Source organism: Taudactylus pleione, unplaced genomic scaffold (genome assembly GCF_031769625.1).
Source record: "Taudactylus pleione unplaced genomic scaffold, aTauple2 ptg000053l, whole genome shotgun sequence".
Classification (NCBI taxonomy): domain Eukaryota; kingdom Metazoa; phylum Chordata; class Amphibia; order Anura; family Myobatrachidae; genus Taudactylus; species Taudactylus pleione.
In genome coordinates, this window is record NW_028284455.1 from 25,795,180 (window position 1) to 25,817,843 (window position 22,664).

The 22,664-nt window shown below is 42.5% G+C and overlaps 1 protein-coding gene across 5 annotated transcripts in view; it reads left to right on the top strand.

The window, feature by feature from the left end:
- The window catches only part of RBMS3 (RNA binding motif single stranded interacting protein 3), a 670,995-nt gene that overhangs the window by 509,858 nt on the left and 138,473 nt on the right, over positions 1-22,664 (top strand). For all 5 annotated transcript variants that reach the window (XM_088462760.1, XM_088462762.1, XM_088462759.1 and 2 more), the window contains one exon: positions 4,933-5,090. In XM_088462760.1, coding sequence (XP_088318886.1) covers positions 4,933-5,090 — 158 coding nt within the window. The remainder of the gene's footprint in view (positions 1-4,932; positions 5,091-22,664) is intronic.

Genomic DNA, 22,664 nt, shown 5'->3' on the forward strand with positions numbered 1-22,664 from the left:
CCTGACAGAACTGCCGCAGGTCTTATAGACCACCAGCTCTACCTAAATGTCTGAAAACAGAGTAATTATGCTTCTGTACAACTCTACCATCAACACATCTTAATTAGCAGCATACAACTAGCAAAGTGATTAAACTAAAATTGCCATCTGTTATGTCCACAGTTTAACACATTTTAGACGGATTGTAGAGGAAGTAAAGAGCAGTTGTGCATTAAAATATGTAGAAATATTCTATGTTTAGATCTGCCCCTAATTTCTACGCTGCCCATAACCTTAGCATGCAGCACCTGCAGAGGCTAAGCGCACAGCCTGGGTGGTAGCTCATAGGAAGCAGCCACAACAGGACCTGAGTATCCTCTCAATGGTCCTAGTGTTTTTTTTCACTTGGAGATTCTGTGGCACATGTAGTGTGACCAAGGTGCCCAAGCTATGGCACAAAACTGTACAGTGCATCCAGAAAGTATTCACAGTGCTTCACTTTTTCCACGTTTTGTTATGTTACAGCCTTATTCCAAAATGGAATAAATTAATTTTTGTCCTCAAAATTCTATACACAATACCCCATAATGACAACGTGTAAAAAGTTTTTTTCAGATTTTTGCAAATTTAATAAAAAAAAAAAAAACACTAAGAAATCACATGTACATACGTATTTAAGACCTTTGCCATGAAGTTCAAAATTGAGCTCAGGTGCATCCTGTTTCCACTGATCATCCTTGAGATTTTCCTACAGCTTAATTGGTGTCCACCTGTGGTAAATTCAGTTGATTGGACATGATTTTGAAATGCATACACCTGTCTATATAAGGTCCCACACTTGACAGTGCATGTCAGAGTACAAACCAAGCATGAAGTCCAAGAAATTGTCTGTAGACCTCTGAGACAGGATTGTCTCGAGGCACAAATCTGTGGAAGGGTACAGAAAAATATCTGCTGCTTTGAAGGTCCCAATGAGCACAGTGGCCTCCATCATCCATAAATGGAAGAAGTTCGGAACCACCAGGACTCTTCCTAGAGTTGGCCGGCCGTCTAAACTGAGCGATTGAGGGAGAAGGGCCCTAGTCAGGGAGGTGACCAAGAACCCGATGGTCATTCTGTCAGAGCTACAGCATTTCTCTGTGGAAAGAGGAGAACCTTCTAGAAGGACAACCATCTCTGCAGCGATCCACCAATCTGTGGCCAGACAGAAGCTACTCCTTAGTAAAAAGCACATGACAGCCTGCCTGGAGTTTGCCAAAATGTACCTGAAGGACTCTCAAACCATGAGAAACAAAATTCTCTGGTCTGATGAGACAAAGATTGAACTCTTTGGCATCAATGCCAGGCGTTATGTTTGGAGGAAACCAGGCACCGCTCATCACCACGCCAATACCTTCCCTACAGTGAAGCATGGTGGTGGCAGCATCATGCTGTGGAGATGTTTTTCAGATGCAGGAACTTGGAGACTAGTCAGGATAGAGGGAAATATGAATACAGCAATGTACAGAGACATCCTGGATGAAAACCTGCTTGACCTCAGACGGCTCATCTTTCAGCAGGACAACGACCCTAAGCGCACAGCCAAGATATCAAAGTAGTGGCTTCAGGACAACTCTGTGAATGTCCTTGAGTGGCCCAGCCAGAGCCAAGACTTGAATCCGATGGAACATCTCTGGAGAGATGTGAAAATGGCTGTGCACCGATGCTTGCCTTCCAACCTGATGGAGCTTGAGAGGTGCTGCAAAGAGGAATGGGCAAACTGCCCAAAGATAGGTGCCAAGCTTGTGGCATCATATTCAAAAAGACTTGAGGCTGTAATTGCTGCCAAAGGTGCATCAACAAAGTATTGAGCAAAGGCTGTGAATACTTATGTACATGAGATTTCTTAGTTTTTTTTTAATTATATTATCAAAAATCTCAAAAAAACTTATTACACGTTGTCATTATGGGGTATTGTGTGTTGAAGTTTGAGGACAAAAAATTAATTTATTCCACTTAGGAATAAGGCTGTAACATAACAAAATGTGGAAAAAGTGAAGCGCTGTGTATAAGCAGAATTACATACTATATGTTACACTGTTCTGCTTTGCTCATCCTTAAAGCTGCACTACCCACCAATTTGTGGTGATGGTGAGGGATTTGGTTCCCCTGCTCACACAATCCCTTTAACTGTTTTTAAAGGTGGTCGACATGATTGATTATAATTATATTACAGAACCGAAAGAGCCCTGGGAGAAATCCCTGCATGTAGCAGACAGACCCCTTGGCTTCAAGTAGCGATTGGAGGCCACACCTGTTATTACAGCTTTAGAAATGTCAATCAATGTTAACTGTCAGTAAAACACAGTCATGCATAAGACTTATTCTATGGTTTATTAACACATGTTCTACAGTGGGCACTATACTTTGATTGCACTCTAGAATTCAGTGATCTCTGCCAGTATTCCTTCTTCCTATATTCACATGACAATGGTTCCGGAATGGGAGGGAGACTTATTATTATTATTACCAGTTAATTATACAGCGCACACATATTCCGCAGCACTTTACAGTGCTGTCCATTCACATCAGTCGCTGCCCCAGTGGAGCTTATTATAGTCTATGTTCCCTACCACATGTATAGTGCGCGCACACACACACACACACACACGCCACAATTATCCTAACCAAATATTTTAGGAATGTGGGAGGAAACGGGAGAACCCAGAGTGAAAACACGCAGGCACGGGGAGATATACAAACGCCACATAGTTAGGGCCATTGTAGGAATGAAATCCATGACCTCTGTGCTAACCATTACACTATCTGTGCTGTCTATGTTCACACAACCTTATAAAAGCAGCACCAAAAATCAAAATAAATCATTAGTGTATATGTAAATTACTTATTGAATTGGCTATGAACGGTTGCTCTCCTACAATACATTTTGTTTATCTTATTACGCAGCTTTAACTTGACAGATCAAGATGGAACAAAATGCAGGTTTTCTAGGAGTTTTCACTACAAAATGATGCAGCTTTCGTGAAAATCGGTTCAGTAGTTTTTGCGCCAACTTGGAACAAATGTTGTTATAATATTAGTGTAGATTCCTCTGCTTACTGTGCTAGGTATTGAGTATTTAATTGATTGGAAAGATATATTATATATATAAAAAATATATGTATCTGCTTTCCAATAAATAAACTTGAGGCTTGTTCTGTATAATCTAATCGTATTTAATTAAAGTAAAAACATAAGCACATAATAAAAAATTCAGCTCAAAAGGAAAAAGAGCGTTCACATACAAATAACTGTCAACTTTGTAGCAGTAAAGTGAAACAAATGTTTCCTTACAGTATATAGCATGAGTTCAGATCATATAAAAAGATACTAGTGTGTCACATCAAGTAAATACTTTAGTTGTTAACTCGTATCTAGTTAAAAGTACATCTCATAAGCGCTGCAATGTCGATAGATGCTGAATCATAAGATGCAATCACCAGCTCATATATGCATCTAATGAATATATTGATTAATGAATGAACTGCCGTAACGAGTACTCCATATACACTGGCGTCCCAGTGTAGTACTTGTTAATGGGGAATTATCTTAAGACAGAACTGTCCCGTAACACTCCATGCACAAACCGATCAATGATTCTACATTTGGTGTGGCTACGCTATATTCCACCACCCCAGTTGTATCCTTATGTGAGCTGGCAGTCGGAGGTAATTTGGGATGGCAACATGATGCGAAGTGGCAGCGTGCAGCGGCAGCTGCTGGTATGTAAGGCGGTTGTAGCGACCAATGATCTTTAGTCTGCTACTTGCTGTTCCATTTCATTTTTCTTGCTTTCAATTTCCGGCGTCCAGTGACTAGAGTGCGCCAGCTGCTCCCTGAAAAGATGTTAGTTTGTGGTAGTAAGAACTGGAGCTTGTAATTGGAAACTGCTAGGTTGGAGGTGCGTCAACGTGTTTCCTCCCTTCAATGGCTGGGACTTTTTCAAGACTAAGATTTAGTCATTATTATTCATTATTGGGATGTAGGGAGGGAATTTTTACAGTTGAAAATATGAATGAAGCAATCCGTCAATCCCTACTAACATGTACAAAACTCCATCCCTCACACACAGTAGGCACCTTAATCACTTGAGGAAAGAACATGACCACCTACAAGTGCCAATCACTTATTTCTTAAAGGAGGGTCGACTCACAACTCAACCTCTGTGTTTAAAGTGGACTCAGGCTTACACATCAGCCTTGCTCTTCACATTAGCTCATATTGAGTCACATGTCTAGTGTTTTTACCTAACATAATGTAACTTGATGTCTTGAGTTTGTGAAGTGTCATCCAGACAGGTTGTCTAACTCTAACTATTTACTGGACCCCTGAGAACCTCAAATCTAACCCTTTCCTATCTCCAAACCCTTAACCCAGAGGTTCCCAAACTTTATTGAATCACGGCACCCTAGAGTAACAGGATTGTTGTCACGGCACCCCTAAGTCAAGCGTTTGTTATTGAGAAATTCAGAAAATAATGTAGTAAAGTGAAGTAAATCGTGCTTACCTATCATACTTAGGGTCCATTATGTGGTGATGGACAGGTTTCAGCTTCTGTTTGTCCACATATTTACATTACATTGACCATAAATAATTTGATTTGGTGCTGGACCACCAACCTGAAGCACCCCTGCAGTGTCCTAAGGCACCCCAGGGTGCCACGACGCACAGTTTGGGAACCTAACCTACTTTCAACTTTAATTTCTCCCTTACCAAGAACATAATTGTTAAAGTTGTTTAAATCTCCTGCAAGCAATTGAGTAATATTCTTGCTATTTTCAGACTTATTAAAAATGACTCACATATTCTAAACCTATTTATTGAAGGTTAAAATTAAAAAAAATACACTGGTAAAATATTTTATTCATTTGTTTGTATTTATTTTTCATAGTTCATTTGTATGTTCTCTTACAGCAACAAGAACAAGACCCAACAAATTTGTATATCTCAAACTTGCCAATATCTATGGATGAGCAGGAATTAGAAAACATGCTGAAGCCATTTGGACATGTTATTTCTACTAGAATATTACGCGATGCGAATGGAGTGAGTAGAGGAGTCGGATTTGCTAGGTATGTTCCTTCTTTCAATGCATTATTGATCATTTACTCATTTTTGTTTGTTAAGGTAGCAGAGATTATTTTTCAGTTTTTGAATCTTTCAGTTTCAGTTTTTTAATTGTAAAATGAAAAACACAAATGTGTCAGTAGTGGTTCCCCAGGTGGCCAGTGGAGGGGAGATAGATTTTTGCTCTGAAAGTGCCACAAGCAATCTCCCTGAGTAATTATCATTGCCATGCTTTATTAAATAGCTAAATAGCACTCATCAACTGTGTTTCTTGCTATTTGGGAAATGTGTAACCGTCTGCCTAATGATCTCCCATTATAACATCACTTGACAGAGCAACATAGTGATCAGTATGATTTTGCAAATCAAAGCAATTCAAAATCAGTGACCAACTATGATAGATAAGCCAAGCTTTCAATTTTATAGCTACCAGACTGATTGATGCCTTAATCATTTTTGTAATATTGAAACAACATTTGGTTTTCACAATCTATAATGACCGACTATTGCAGAATTTAGCTTTTTAGAACATGTGAAATAAATATTAGACCCAGGTGCCTTATTCTTATTTAATTGCATTTCATACTATGTTTTGTATAATCCATGTCTGAGTTATGAGTAACATATTAATACTAGGGTTGGATTAGCTTCTAGTGTACATCAACTTCATATGGGCCCTTGGTACCTTTCACCACTGATTCACTTGCTAGCAGAGAGGAATTACAGATACGGACACTCTACTAACGTTATAGTAGCAGTGCTGGGAAGTAGACTGCTCTTGCACTCTAATTGGGGATTAGCACAGGCCATTTGCAGAGTAGAGTGCTTGGAGTGTAGAATACTCTAATTGGTCAGTGATTAATGATATTCACCAATCGAGGTTCCAGAACCAGTCTAGTTGCTATGATGACTTCCTGAAATTTTTCTGCAGAGAAGAGCAAAGGGTACTGAGTACCTATTTTCCCACTGCATACCTGGACTCTGCATTGTAACACTTGTTTGATTTGACCTGTAAAGCCACCACAGATCAGAGGTCTGCATAACCAAGATGTTTGGGCCTTTGCATTGCCACTACGCAATTGGTGGTCTGCAAATTCGGGTGGGAGAGGCTGCTGCTCTGAGCAGCGGGGTTACAGAGAGTGACTGCGGCGTGGTTGGTGGAGGAGGGGGAGAACAGACAGCAGCTGCAGATCTAAGCAGGGGGGTTACAGTCAGCGGCTGCAGCTGTCAGAGGTGGTGGTTCGCAGTCGGGGGTTGGACAGACAGCGGGGTTGGACAGACAGTGGTGACAGCAGGGTGGTTGCAGCTATGTGTGTGTAGAACACTGCCCCAGCTCCCAGACTGCGGAAAGATATCACACTTCTGAAAAGCTGAAAAGACCCCCATAGTAACAGCAGACTAGTGCTGAAATTGTCATCATCATCATCATCATCATCAACAGCATGTATTTACATCTGCCCCCAGGCACTCACAATTGATTTTACTAATGACAGGTATATACATCTCTGTGGGGGTCTGTCTCTGTACGTAAAAACTCCTTTAATGTACTTGACTTTTTTGCCAACATCCCATCTAGCCAGTTGCAAGCAGGTATGTTCTTACTCATGTGCGATTTTGTGGGCATGTACACTCCAAATTTCTGGATTTTACATTGCGCAAACAGGCATCACAGCATCATGGCCAGTATGTATTCATAGGTATTATCATGCTTACCTACTTTGTAGATAAGCTTTCTGGGAGCAGCCTGGACAGCTGCTCCTGCAGGCTGGTTCGGGGGCAGGGCCGGGCTGGTGACATAATTAGGCCTCACCCCTTTCCCCGAAAATCGTGTCATTTAGTCCCGCCCCATTATTGCGGACCTGCACATTTTCCATTAAATCTCCCCATCCTGCCTGCTTCACTAGGAAAAGGGCAGGATGCGGGAGATCTGCCTACACTTTCGGGGGTTCTGGGGGCTACCTGAAAAATCAGGAGCCTCCTGCGACTTCTAGGAGTGTAGGCAAGTATGGGTATTATGCATAACTCTTTGTATTGCACATCATTCACTACAGTATTCCTTGTATTGGAGGTAAGTCACTAGAATGTTTTTTTTGTATTGTATAGTAATAATTAAGGTGCTGTCTGCAATATGTGTTAGTTACTCAATGCTTTCTGTATTGTATCTGGAACATTACAAATCTCCCTGCATAGTATATAGGTAATTAGGATGTTGATTACAATGCTCTCTATATTGTATAGAAATCATTAGAATGCACTTTGTATTGTATAGAGATAATTAGAATGCACTTTGTATTGTATTAGAGGTCAGTAGAATGCTATCTATTACATTGTTAAGCTCAGGTTTATATGATTATAATTTTTGGAAATGTATATTTTTCATTTTTCATTAGCACACCCACATTAGACAACTCATGTTCACATTTTTTAACCATGCCCTGGAACAATGGATACAGTTTATGAAACCCAAAATGTGCAATACAGCTTTGGTTTTGTTATGTGCCTTGACGAGTGCCCAAGTTTTTCCTATGTACAGTACAAGGTTTCCCAGCATAAGTTGGGGGCATTTGTGGAGGACTTGGGCGGAATGAAGGGGTTATTAGCAAGCTACAGAGTAGGCATACAGATGTTCATCAGTCTACCCCGCAATGAAGTGACATTTCCATTTGCAGAGCGAGATTACTGAAAAGAGATAAAGGTGTGAAGAGGGTACTCTATAGAGTAATTTCTTGCCATGCAGAAATCTCTTTGTATATCAGAACTTTCCTAAGAGTATCATGAGCTGTGTAATAAGATATTTCATGCGCACAAAATTGCTACCTGTTACAAAGACAGTTCTTATGTCCCCTTTGTCCCATTACTCTTTTGGTGCTTTTAATTATTTAAGCCACAAATTAGGCTAAACCAAGCAGTCTTTCACTTCTCTGCACTTCTAGTTTTTTGAGGCATCTCCTGCATGCAGTGCATTGGGGTGTCTTAATGGTATGTAATACAGGTTATGAAGCTGAGAGTTGAAAAACATTTGGCATAATGGGTAATCATATACATGTATATTTTAACTAGAATATATAAAACATAATTATCCTTGCACTTCTTGCAGGAATTCACAGTCCTGCAAGAAGACCAGCCAACAACAGGGGGTGGCCGATCCTAAGGACCGATTGTCACTACTGGCTGGGAGGGGAAGAGCAGGGAGAAAGAACAGCAGGAGGGGGGGGGCTGAATTTCCTATCGCAGGGGTGGCCAACCTGCGGCTCTCGAGCCGTAAGCGGCTCCTTTGAGTTTCTGATACGGCTCCAGGCTCGCGGCTTGGCAGATCCCCACTAGTACTGAGAATGCTGGTCTCTGAAGTGATCAGAGACTAAAGAAGCCTCTGATCACTTCAGAGGTCAGCGTTCCCAGTAATGCAGTGTGCGGGTGACACCATGATGTCACCTGTAATGTGAGGAGTCCGCTCGCCTGCTGGATCCAGGTAGATCCAGCAGGCAGCGGAAGCAACAGCGACTACGGGACTCGGGAGCCCTGACGGCATGGAGTGGTGCAAGCATGAAGACAGGTAAGTTTCTTCATAGGGGTGGGGGCGGGGAGGGGGAGGTAGTACTGGGGGTACTACCTTAGGGGGCATTACAGGGAGCTTTGCAGAAGGGGCACAACTGCTGGGGGCATTGCTTAATGGGCACAGCTACAGGGGCCATTGCAGAAGGGGCACAACTACTGGGGGCATTGCATAATTGGCACAGCTACAGGGGGCATTGCATAAGGGCCACAACTACTGGGGACATTGCATAAGGGCCACAGCTACTGGGGGCTTTGCTTAATGGGCACAACTACAGAGGGGCACTGCATATGGGGCACAACTACAGGGGGCAGAGCATAATAGGCAATGGCTTTCTCAATGTATTTTATGTGGTTGTGGATTTCAATATGTATTTTATTTGGATGTGTATTTTAAATGTATTTTATGTGGATCTGGCTTGTTTCTGTGTATTTTGTGTGAACATGGCTATTTCAATGTTTTCTATATTGCTCTGGCTTTTTCTTTCAGTTCAACAGTGAAAAAATTATATTGGGAACTTTATGTAAATTGTGTATTTTCAGTGTGCTGGGCTCGCCGCCAGCATGACTAAAAACGGGGTTGTGACACAAGGTCATGCTCCTGCGACCGTCATACCAAAGGCGTGCGTACAAAACAAAAATGGGACGTGGCCTTGTGACTGCTAGGCCACATCCCATTTTTGTGCGCGCACCTTCGACCGCGCATGCGATCGGCTCTTCAACTTCACCACAGATATTTTTTGGCTCTTTGCCTCTGACTGGTTGGCCACCCCTGGCCTATCGCATCCGCCCCTGGCAGTGCCTGTAGTCAGAGGAGAGAATGGAAGCTTTAAATGTATACATGAACTCATTTGTAAATCCATCACATTTTTAAAACTAGAATAGTGTGACAGAGTTGTGCTATCACTGCCTCTTCCCTTATCTATAAATCATGAATCTATGACCAGTTCACAACCAGTCGCTATCTGCTAGTTTAGTGATTCATCTTCTTCCTAACATGGCCATCTGTTGCAGAGTAATAAATCAGAGAATGGGGGTCATACAGTATTTAGTGAAGCATACACATTTCTATTATTTATTATATATTTTTCATCTCTACAATTCAAAGTTTTTGGTATATTAATGTCAAATATTGGTTTTACTTAAATAATTTCAGCCATTACAAGTGATATTTCATAGCTTTCATTTTTTCTGTAACATGCCTCCTAACATTACAGTTTTTGGAATCACTGTAAGAAGGAAATGTGACCATCTCATGATGTGGAGGTGGCCCTGACACTTTGGGAAAGTAATTATATTCCCTAGAGCTTATGTGACACCCACCCAATCACCATATCTCCCAACTATTTTGATTTTGACACGATAGTCCCAGTAGTAGCCTTTGATAAATACATAAAAATACCTCCAGCAAAACACCTGAGAATGAGATAGGGCTTTTTTGAGCAATATAAATAGATCCCTTAGTATTTTATTATACACACCGTCTAGAAGAATGTATCTAACTGCTTCTTACTGTCAGAGCCGTAACTAGACATTTCGGTGCCCTGTGCCAGAAAGAGCATTGACGCCACCCCACCCCCCATATTTTTTAAATAGTGACATTAGGCAGCACGTGCCCAAACCAAAAATGGGGTGTTGTCTTGTGGGGAAGGGATGTATTTAAATAGCCTGGAGATGATGGATCTATGACCATGGGAAATAAATGGGACGTTTTATTCTAATACCTGGGGGAGATGGGGGCAAGTGACTGAGACCTATTCCCAGGAATACAGAATGTGCACCCTGCAAACTGAGAGGAGCGTGGGACAAGGAAATATGGCGCAGGGTTAAAGGGAGGGTTAAAGGGAGGTTGCAGTGCCCGCTTCCTTTTCATGAGCATCAGGTAATGGTGAAGCCAGCGCTTCTGAAATAACCAAGTACACTACACAGCACTCTACACTTTAAAATACACTACACTAATACACACTACTTGGCACGCATACACACACACACACACACACACAGCACTCCACTAACCCCAGCCACCACCGTACAGTACAGCTCCGGTTTGCAGGGGTGGCTACACTCACCCCCAGCTCCGTACCCCAGCTCATGGCTCCATGTTGGCTGTTGAGAAACAGGACAGCAGTGTCCAGATGCACGTGAGCGGCGCGCTGAGGAAGGAATGGCAACCGCTGCTCTTGCTGCTGGAGGCGGTGCTCTTGGCTTGAGCTGTGTGTGAAGGAGGAGGGAGCGGGCAAGGTAAGGAGGAGGGCCGCATGGGAGAAGGCCGGGTCTGGGCAGGACAGAGTGACCATTCCAGGCACCCTGTTTGCCAGATGCAGGGACCGTGGGCGCAGCAGCTGTGCCGCCCCCAGAGCATTGCGCTCTGTGCGACTGCACCGGCCGCACCACCTTGGCTACGGCCCTGCTTACTGTACTGGTGAAAGTCTCCATATTTAGTGTTCTGCTAATACTTGGCACAATGTCTATGTAATCTGCTGGACCGCAGAATCTTTAAATTCAGTCATGTTATGACACATTATAAGACCTTTTAGAATTGCTTGGCTCATCTAAGTAGAACATACACCTTTTTGCAGAGAATATCTTGCATATTATCGCACTGTGCATAATCCAAAACCAAGCACATGCAAGTACATGTATGCAGAGTCATTCACATTTCAATTGAATTCACACTTACAATTGAAGAGTTGTAACTACAGTAGGTTGTATCAGAGTGTTCTCATGTAGGCAATGTTCAGTGAGGGCGTGTCAACTCTCATGTAGGCAATGTACAGTGAGGGCGTGTCAACTCTCATTTAGGCAATATTCAGTGAGGGTGTGTCAGCTCTCATTTAGGCAATGTTCAGTAAAAACGTGTCAACTCTCATATAGGCAATGTTCAGTTAGGACGTGTCAACTCTCATGTAGGCAATATTCAGTGAGGGTGTGTCAACTCTCATTTAGGCAATGTTCAGTAAAGACGTGTCAACTCTCATATAGGCAATGTTCATTTAGGACGTGTCAACTCTCATGTAGACAATGTTCAGTAAAGATGTGTCAACTCTCATGTAGGCAATGTTCAGTTAGGGTGTGTCAACTCTCATGTAGACAATGTTCAGTAAATGCGTGTCAACTCTCATCTAGGCAATGTTCAGTGAGGGCGTGTCTCCTCTCATGTAGGCAATGTTCAGTGAGGGCGTGTCAACTCTCATGTAGGCAATGTTCAGTAAAGACGTGTCACCTCTCATGTAGACAATGTTCAGTAAATGCGTGTCAACTCTCATCTAGGCAATGTTCAGTGAGGGCATGTCACCTCTCATGTAGGCAATGTTCAGTGAGGGCATGTCACCTCTCATGTAGGCAATGTTCAGTGAGGGCATGTCTCCTCTCATGTAGACAATGTTCAGTAAAGACATGTCACCTCTCATTTAGGCAATGTTCAGTAAAGATGTGTCAACTCTCATGTAGGCAATGTTCAGTTAGGGTGTGTCAACTCTCATGTAGACAATGTTCAGTAAATGCGTGTCAACTCTCATTTAGGCAATGTTCAGTAAAGATGTGTCAACTCTCATGTAGGCAATGTTCAGTTAGGGTGTGTCAACTCTCATGTAGACAATGTTCAGTAAATGCATGTCAACTCTCATGCAGGCAATGTTCAGCGAGGGCGTGTCAACTCTCATGTAGGCAATATTCAGTAAATGTGTGTCAACTCTCATGTAGGCAATGTTCAGCGAGGGCGTGTCAACTCTCATGTAGGCAATGTTCAGTAAATGCGTGTCAACTCTCATGTAGGCAATGTTCAGTGAGGGCGTGTCACCTCTCATGTAGGCAATGTTCAGTGAGGGCGTGTCACCTCTCATGTAGGCAATGTTCAGTGAGGGCATGTCACCTCATGTAGGCAATGTTCAGTGATTGTGTGTCACCTCATGTAGGCAATGTTCAGTGAGGGCGTGTCACCTCTCATGTAGGCAATGTTCAGTGAGGGTGTGTCACCTCTCATGTAGGCAATGTTCAGTGAGGGCGTGTCACCTCTCATGTAGGCAATGTTCAGGGAGGGCGTGTCACCTCATGTAGGCAATGTTCAGTGAGGGCGTGTCAATGCAACTGAGTGATGCAGAGTTGAACATACTGTAAGCGTACAAATACACTCATGATGATTATGAGTTGCAGACATAGGGGCAGGCGCAATGTGCATAAAGCTCTGCATATGGACATACATGTTGTTTTTCTGTGTCTACAGTTTTCGAGCAACATACACCTGATTTATTTCCAAGTGTGCATCAGGCCATAAGTGTGAGGAAGTCATTGCCCACTATCTCCATAAAAAAGGATTCCTTATTGTCACACTATTGAAGTCATGAGGGAATTCTTGACAAGTGGGGTGATTGCAGTTTTGTGAACTAAAAATAGACTCTACATAAATGTTCCAGGGAAATAATCCAGTTATCATTTATGTATCCTGGAAACTTTCATTCCATCTGTGAAGCCAACTTGGCAACTACGTCCCTGGTCTTTTGCCCACACAGCAAGAAATGGTGGAATGTAAACTTTTCACTTTATTTTTTTTAACACACAATTCTGTATGTACCTATGGTAGGTAACACATTGGCCTGCTGAAATTAAAGTGAAATTAAAGTCCTAAAAAGTTATTTTATTATGGACTCTGCAACAAAGATCTGTTTGTAAGTAAATGTTTTGCTTTAAGGATGAGCAAAATTGCTATGAAATTGCACGCACATCAAGTCTTGCAGATTAATAATGCAAAGTGTCAGTAACACCAACTTTTGTCATTTTACACTAAAATGATAAATTTAGAATTTTGTTTTAATGACAATTTATTATTTTTAACTTCAAGTAATAGTGCATTTACTGATTAGCCCCAAGCTTGTTTAGACATGTGGGGGTTTATTTACTAAGTGTGGGAAACCCAACACTTTAGTTTGTGTTCATGTCTGATATTTCAAAGGGCAGTGATTTTACTAGCTGCATCTTGCTAGTAAAAGCACTGCCATTTTAAATATCAGGCATGTACACGAACAATAGTAAATAAACTCTGTAAAGTGACTTGATATTTGTACGTACTCAGGACACAGAACACTACTTCTGACAGGGAATCTTTTGGTAATGATTTATAAAAGAAGACACATTTGCATTCTGTACACACATCAACAAATGTAAAAAATTTAAATGGTTACTTATGAAATACAGGCAACCCTGATGCCACTTACTTTCATGACTTAATGCAAATGTAGACTCACTAATGCACTTATAATTTTGGCCTGCATATTCATATGCTTCCATTGAAAAACGTTGACACTTGCTCAATTACTTGCATTACTAGAGAACATTTGTATTGTGGGTTTACATTTTAGTTTGTGTGGTATTAGAGGTAACATTGCCAGCTAGAGATGGACTACAGAATATAGGGATTGCTTACCCTATACAAAACTGTGTGTGTTTTTCATCTTGCTCACAAATTATGGTAGCATGACAGGCAACTGGCTCCTGCTACCAATCAATAACTCTAGGTGTCTATAGCTGTTCCATCTCTATCCCTTGGCTATGTCTCATGTTCCCTTACCTCGCCTTTGTGACCTGTTGAGCCTACTGATAGAATCCTTTGACCCAGAATGTACATTATAGTAATAATAGCAGAAGCACAGCACTTCCTTATCTGTAGCGTGCACTGGAATGGCAAACGGCTTCTAGGGAAAGAGGAGTTGTTGCAATTTAAGACTATGTGAAAAATTCCTCCATTAGGTTTGGAACGTTTTCACAAATTGACTCATATATCAAATGTGTCATTTGGCTTGGCACAGTCAATGCTGTATTTCTGTACAGCCAAGGCAATGTTTCAGATTATCTCAATATTTATGTGACACTTCTCGACAAAAGCTTGAAGTTTGACCCATGCACTAGTTTAATTTCACCTTAAATGCAAGCTAGACAATTGATATGATCAATACTGCTTGCAGCATCTGCATATAAAAGGTTCTAAAGCATTTAGATGCATTTCAGCAAACACACATAATAATACGCGTATCCTTGTCTCATTTTAGACCCTTAGAATCATATTTAATGCTAATCAAAGCATATAAACTACTACGGAAATTGGACCCATTGTTTTCAGCGATGTTACATGAGTTTGTATTTGCATTGCAAGTGTAAATATTTGTACTGTGCTTCTATTTTTTATGGGTTGCTGGGCACTCCATTTAACTGCGTTCACCAACAGATTGGGGTCAATATAAAATCAAATGCAATCTTGTTTGACATGCAATTTCATTGGGTTTAATGTAACTCAAGAAGGAAATCAGCCTTAAGTTCTATTTTGTAAGGCCGGCTACACACCTGTATGACTGGCAATCGTGCTGATGGAGGGGACGATTTGACTCCAAAGGAGATTGACGGTACACACTTAAAAAATTGAATGAACGACGGAACGATCACTATTCTGTCCTTCATTAATATGTACAGCCTCACATGCGATATTGGGTGATTGGCCGCGGGAGCGTGCAGTTGGCCATACACACTGCACGATTTGCCCGATTTGTCCTAAGAATTTTTACATCCTATTGAGACATTTATTTTAACTCTGACAAAATGTGCATATTATTACTTTATTGAAAATAGACTTTTTGAGAAAGAACAAAGTATCAAGTTCATTCCATGTGCTTCAACCGTCTTACGCTGGTTGGTGGTGCTCACCATTTATAGATGAAACAAGTGCCAAGCCACCAATTGATATCTCAGAACTGAGACCGTGATTGTGAAATCCAAGAACTAAATGGACATTTTCTTTCCAATATTCCTTTTCAAGTAATGGCATATTTTCTGCTCTTGGCTTGCTGTCTTTTTCTTTTTTTTCTTGCCTTCAAAGAACAAAGCATATTGAGGTTTTCACTCTTGGCAGCTCCCATATTGTATTCTTTTCTGGGATTGCCTTTGCTTATTAAAATGTGCCCAGTGTATTAAAATGAAATTGTCACTACTGTTTGATGCAGCATAACACTGTTTGACACCAAGTGCCTGCAGCTACAAAAATCAGATCTTCATTCTACTTAGACTTTCAGAGACAATAGTCTCCAAAGACTAGCTTCAGACAGTCACTTAGTTTACTGTATGTTCTCTGAAGGCAAAATGAAAAATAGTGGTTTTATGTTGCGGAAAACAAGCATCCTTACATTATTTGCAGATCAGATTAAGAGTAAATGAAAATACAAACCAAACATCAAACATCTTACCAAGCAGTTGTGTTCATGTTTATTTATACTGTAATTTGATCAGTTGGCTTCTGGACTGCATTTTGATAAATACTGGAGACATTAAATGTTAAAGTATTCTATTAGTATTCTAATGGTGTATATGTTACAATAAAGATGATCATACAAGATGTGCTGGCTTGGATTAGTTTTGATTTTCCCACCAAAAATCGGGTCTTAGAAAGAGACAAAGCATCATATTTAATGGACAAGCATCATCTGTCATGGACTTTTGTCCAGGAAAGATGATGTTTGTCCATGAAAGATGACATTTTGCCTCTTTCTCAGATTAGATTTATGGCAGGAAAGATCTGAATTTGGCGGAAAAATCTGAAATAATCCAAGTCTGCACATCTCTATTTATATGATAAATAGATAAATTAACCCAGACTAAGGTGGCAGGTTGGTCATTGTGGTCATTGTGTATGATGTAAAGTCCATATAATTTCTAAAGCTTTGATTTATACAGTCATTAGTACAGCACGAACACTTAGCCAAATGTAATAGCCTGTAATTTGTAGTAACTGGAACGATTCTGGCGAGACAGTCATTAGCTTTCAAGTGCCAATTAGTTTAAAGGTAAAACCAGATTGAGTTGAGTTGGCTGCAAGAGGAATGGCAGTCAGATCTCATGGATATTTGCATGCTACACATGCACTGTAGACAGAAATCACAGCCAGCGCATGCATGGTACCATTCATATGCACTCAGACGGAGATCTCAAGTGTGGAGGAATTGATTTGTCAATTAACAGAGCACTATTTGCATGAATTGGCCATTTCTGGGCAGTAACTGGGTGGCAACCATGCAGGTGGATGGGACTGTTCTGTCTAGTGGGAGTGTCAAGGGAGTTACATTGTCGTGTAGGTTAACTTCAGTAGCGTGCGGACATGATCTTTTGCATCCAGCATGCAGTGGGTGCACGTCCAGCTACTAATAATGATGGTTGCTGCCGTAAATGGAAAAACAGTGGGTGGAAAGACTTTCTACATGCAGGCATATGGAAATTCAGTATACACAGGCAGATTTTCACATTAGCATAAACTAGTAAGCAGACTGCTGTGGCCATATGGAAAAGCTGTCGCAGGTGCGTCCCACTCAGAAGCAGCCTCAATGTGTGTATATTTGGATGTTGTGACAAACAGTAAAATGGCTTTTTAATTTGAAAGTATTGTGGCCTGTCATGGTTGCCCATTAAGCAGGCATGCAACATACAGATTATGTGGAATGGGATTGAAATGCCGGTGGCTGTTTAGCCGCCAGTTCAAATCCCGACAGTGAATGCCCGACAGGATGAAGATCCCAACAGAGGCAGGTAAGTACCCTAACCTCCCCTGTCCCCCCTAACCCTAACCATTAGTGGTGCCTAACCTTAACCTTCCCCCTAGTGCCTAACCCTAACCTCCCCTCCCGGGGCTGCCTAAGCCTAACCCCCCCTTACTGCTCCCTAAACCTAACCCTCCAGGGGGTGCCTAACCTTAACCTCTCCCTGGGGGTGCCTAAACCTAACCCACCCACTAGGGGTGTAGAACCCTAATCTCCCCCCCAAAAAACCTATCCCTAACCCCGCTAGACTCCCTAATTCTAACCCTCCCCCCCGTGGCTAACGCTAAGTGCGCCCCGGACTTACCTTTGTTGAGGATGTCGTCCACTGCATTCTGGCGTCGGCATTATTATAGGCGTTGGTATTTCCCTTGAACAAGCCATTTTGCTAATGCCTGCACTGATGCTGCAAGTGCTAACAATCATTCCGCTTTCAAAGTCCCTCAGATTGTGTTGTATACCCATTATTTCAAGTGATACACTTCATTAGTCTCTGCGTACCGTCGCCTTTCTGTTATTGTACAGATTCCAAAGTCAGCATTATCTGCAGAACTTTGCATAAAATTGCCTGGTGGTCACAATAATTTGGCCTCTCATTATTATATATATATATATATATATATATATATATATACTGTGTATATATATATATATATATATATATGCCATAGACAAAAAACCTTACGGTTTCACATGTCCCAGTAAGGCTGCTTAGGCATGATCTGAAAATTCACAAAACCTATTGATTTTCTGCCACTCAAACTTCAAAAAGCAATGAGATTGCAATCTTCAAGGCTGACGCCTTAATGGACGTGTTCCTTTCACAATACAGATATGGTATACCATCACACCCTGTGGTTAACTGCAGATTCAGCACTCTCACAGAATGAGATTGCTGTCACTCACAAAATGGTGGAGCTGCTAATTCACAGAATTGTGTGCTCATTGGAATACACACATGCAGTCTATTCAACTGAGGTTTGAGCAGTTATGTGGCTCCCACATACCACTCAGTGACCACAATCTTCCCATTCGATCACCACAACAATCTCACTGGCTTCCAACATCCTTCTCACTGCATACATTTATCTCATTTAGAATACACGTTCAGCTCCCTTATTTTTTAAAATATCATACTCTGTCTATGCATGTATACTTTCTTCCCCTATATTCCTCCATGCTGCTATATATTCCCCAATCCCTACTGCTGTGTTGTCTCCTGACTGTTATAGTCTGTGTTCCCTCATCCACACCAATGTTTTTCCCCAGCCGCACCGCCCTGCATCCGTGCCTTCTGCACAGCCACGTTGCTGTCTTTCTCTCATCTGTGGCACTCTTTCTTCCTCCATCTGCACTACTCTGGTCCCCCAACCATGCAACTCTGTCTCCCCCCACCACCCGCACCACTCTGTCTTCCTCCCCATCCACACCAATCTGTCTTCCCCAATCCCTACTGCTGTGTGGACTCTGAACTATGGTAGTCTGTGTTCTCTCATCCAGACCAATCTGTCTTTCTCCATCTGCAATGCCCTGCATCCATGCCACTGTATTTCCTTCTGCAGCACTGCCTTCCCCTAAAGCACGCCGCCGTCTTCCTTTCCTCTATGGCACTCTTTCTTCCCCAGCTCCCCAGCTCCCTAGGGATCCCCGGGCCTGGGCGGACTAGCTGTCAGGGGTGATGCTTCAGCTGTGGGACCCGGTGAAAGGGCTCCCCTGGCTGTGGTATCACCCCCCCCCTAATAAGGGTCTGGTGCTGGTTCTGGGAAATACAGGGGGGCCCTATGCATTTTTCCCCCTGTATTTCCAGAACCAGGACCAGTTCAGAGCCCAGTGCTGGTTGCGCTAAATACATCATTTGTCCCCCGTATTTTGGCAACCAGGACTGGTTCTGAAAAGCCTGGTGCTGGTTGTGCTTCATATGGGGGGATCCCTACATCATTTGTCCGCTGTATTTAGCTCAACCAGTACTGTGGCTCCATATCCTGGGGCTCCATATCCACGCCATTTTTATTTTAAACTGTTTTTATTTTTAAACACAGAAGCACAGCCGGGTCTCACTGACCCGTCCGTGCTTCTGTGTTTTTTTTAAACACAGATGCGGGTATAATGGAATTTTCAGATCCGAGCCTGTATCTGTGTGCTGCTACCTCCACCGGGTCCTAACGCCTACTACACCGCCGCCGCTAATGCCTGTTACCATCCTCGGTTCCTGGCCACAGCTAATGCCCGCTAACCCCTACCCCCTCTCCTCTGCATCCCGGCCGCAGCAAAAGCCGGCTTCCTGCCCCTGGCCCCTGCTACCGCCCACAAATTACGGCCATCTTGCTGCACCCAAGTGAATCCACAGTGAATACACCTGTTGGAGGCTCCTACTGAGGCTGCGCAACAAGTTGAAAAGTCCTATCTCTACAATGGCGCATTCTTGAGGTAATAGTTTAAAAACTGTAACTTTCTGATTTACCTGAACCCCAAAAGCACGTACCCTGAAACAATTGCTACCTAATAAAACAAACCCCAAGTCTAAATTTGCCACCTACCCTTAGTTTTGCCTTCCCAAAAATCCCCCATAGACTACAGCAGAAAAGTGGTCCTAATTGAGAATGTCAGTTGGAGCTTTAGATTACTCCCAAATCCTGAATTTTTTATGTTTATGGCCTGAAATTTGGCATGCAGCACTGTGCGACAGTTCTACCCGCCCCTACCAAATTTCAACTCTGTACCTCCTATAGCTTTTGAGGTGTAGCCCCTTAAACACCCTAACCCCCCCCCTTCGGAATTCTCTACGGAGAAATCCGTTTGAAAAAGTCACATGATCTGTGACGAAACGTGTTAGGCAGGACCTATTCATTATTGGATACACTATTGCCAGCTGACACTACTCCGACATTTGGTAGTCTCTGTTCGGGACCCTGTTAGCGCACTAGCAGGATCCGGCTGGACTGAGCGCATTGCCCATATATACACGGAGGTACGCCGCAGCATCGTCATACACTGTATTGGCAGCTTTCAACTCGCCCAACAGGCACAACGGACGGCAACGGGAACCAGGGGGGCCCCCACATTACTCTGTTCATTGGTCCGTGAGTACTGTGATTGTGCAGTACAGCTGATCTGGATCCTTTCACTTTGACTGTCCACGTATGTTAGCTGCTCAGCGGCTATTTATGTGTTCTTAACACAGTAAGATTTGGCTCCTTAAAAAACATTGGGGTCATCTTTGGCTTACATAATATCTCCCTTATATAAGTCCTTTATCAGAGCTACTATTGAGGTCGGAATATTGTATGAGCTTCACAGCTAAACATGATAAACTTCCTAATTGCTGTTATTCTAAGGAACTGTGACATTATTTTCATTATACCAATACGCATTAGTTGTATCCACTGGAGATCAACACCAACTGCAATTTTTCATATGCTACAAGTGACACTGACAGTAACAATAATCTTTCAGTGGAAACATAGGCCCTCATTCAGAGCCGTACGCTCTGAGCAGAGCGCACGCTCTGAATGAGGGCCGCCCTCCATAAAAATGGAGCATCCTCCTGGACGCTCATATAGCTGTGGGTCACCACCCACAGCCTATACGAGCGTGCAGTTTGATGGCCGCGATGGTCTTGACCATCGCGACCATCGAAACTGCGAGCCGGAGCCTGCGGTTGAGGTTTTCAACCGCAAGCCCCGGAGTGATTTTGGCTCTATCAGAGCCAAAATCACTCCCACTGACATCACTAGTGATGTCAGTGGGCCGGCTTCTGACGGGAGGCGTTCCCGTGGGAACGCCCCCGTCAGGGAGGCACGCCCCCGGCATGCCCACGAAAGGGGGCGTGCTGTCAATCAACATCGACAGCACGCCCCCTTTGATCAGACACAGCGAGCGAAGGAAAGTCCTTCGCTCGTCGCGTCTGGCGCATGCGCACGACGGATCTCCCGCCATCGTGCGCATGCGCAGAGCACAACATCGACCCACTTGCGAGCGGACAGCCGCTTGCGAGTGGGTCTGAATCAGGCCCATTGTTACTAGGTACGATAAGAGCTTTTCACAGTACCAGATTCCATCAGTCACTTTATTTTCCTTGGTCAGACTGAAAAGGTGTTTAATCACGGTCACTGGCAACTATTTTTATTGTTTATTATCAGATTGGTGACATTTTTCACACAACCTTTTGTTTTATTTTTATTTTTTATTCTTATGTATATTGATATTGTTGTGTATTTTAACATGTATTAAATTTAATATCGATTTATGCTTGTACTTACCATCTGCTTGTGTTATAATTCACTCACTAGTTAATCATTATATATACAAATATAAAGACAGCACAGATTCCCCACTTTTTTTCTTTCTGATCTCTTTTTCAAACTAACACAGAGTTTGATATCTGCAGCAGTCTTTTTGCTCTATTAGACTATTGAGTTCAGCGCCAGAACTGTCCATTCTCTTGAGGTAATAGTTTAAAAACTGTAACTTTCTGATTTACCTAAACCCCAAAAGCACGTACCCTGGAACAATAGCTACCTAATAAAACAAACCCCAAGTCTAAATTCGCCACCTACCCTGAGTTTTGCCTTTTCAAAAATCTCCCATAGACTACAGCAGAAAAGTGGTCCTAATTGAGAATGTCAGAAAAATGTGACAGTTGGAGCTTTAGATTACTCCCAAATCCTGAATTTTTTATGTTTATGGCCTGAAATTTGGCATGCAGCACTGTGCGACAGTTCTACCCACCCTTACCAAATTTCAACTCTGTACCTCCTCTAGCTTTTGAGGTGTAGCCCCTTAAACACCCTACCCCCCCCTACCCATTCGGAATTCTCTACGGAGAAATCCGTTTTTTTAGATGCAGCCTTAATATAAGAGCATGACTGTGCCCTTATAATATATATATATACACCAGCCGTAACATTAAAACTACCAGTCTAATATTGTGTAGATCCTCCTCATGCCTCTTGACCCATCAAAGCATGGACTCCATAAGACCGCTGAAGGTGTCCTGTGATATTTGGTACCGAGATGTGCAGCAGATCCTTTAAGCCTTGTAACTTATGAGGTGGGACCACAATGGCTTGGATTGGTTTTTCCAGCACATTCCACAGATGCTTGATCAGATTAAGATCTGAGGCATTTGGACGGCAAGTCAACACCTCAAACTCTTTGTCATGTTCCTCAAACCATTCCTGAACAAGTTTTGCAGTTTGGCAGGGTGCATTAGCCTGCTGAAAGAGGCCACTGTCATCAGGGAATATAGTTGTCATGAAGCGGAGAACTTGGTTTGCAACAATCTTTATTTAGGTGGTACATGTCAAATTAACATTCACATACTGTAAATGCCAGGACCCAATGTTTCCTAACAGGACATTGTCCAGAGCATCACACTGCCTCCATCGACTTGCTCTTTTTCCAATAGTGCCTCAAGGTACCATCTCTTCCCCAGGTAAATAACACACAAGCACCCAGCCA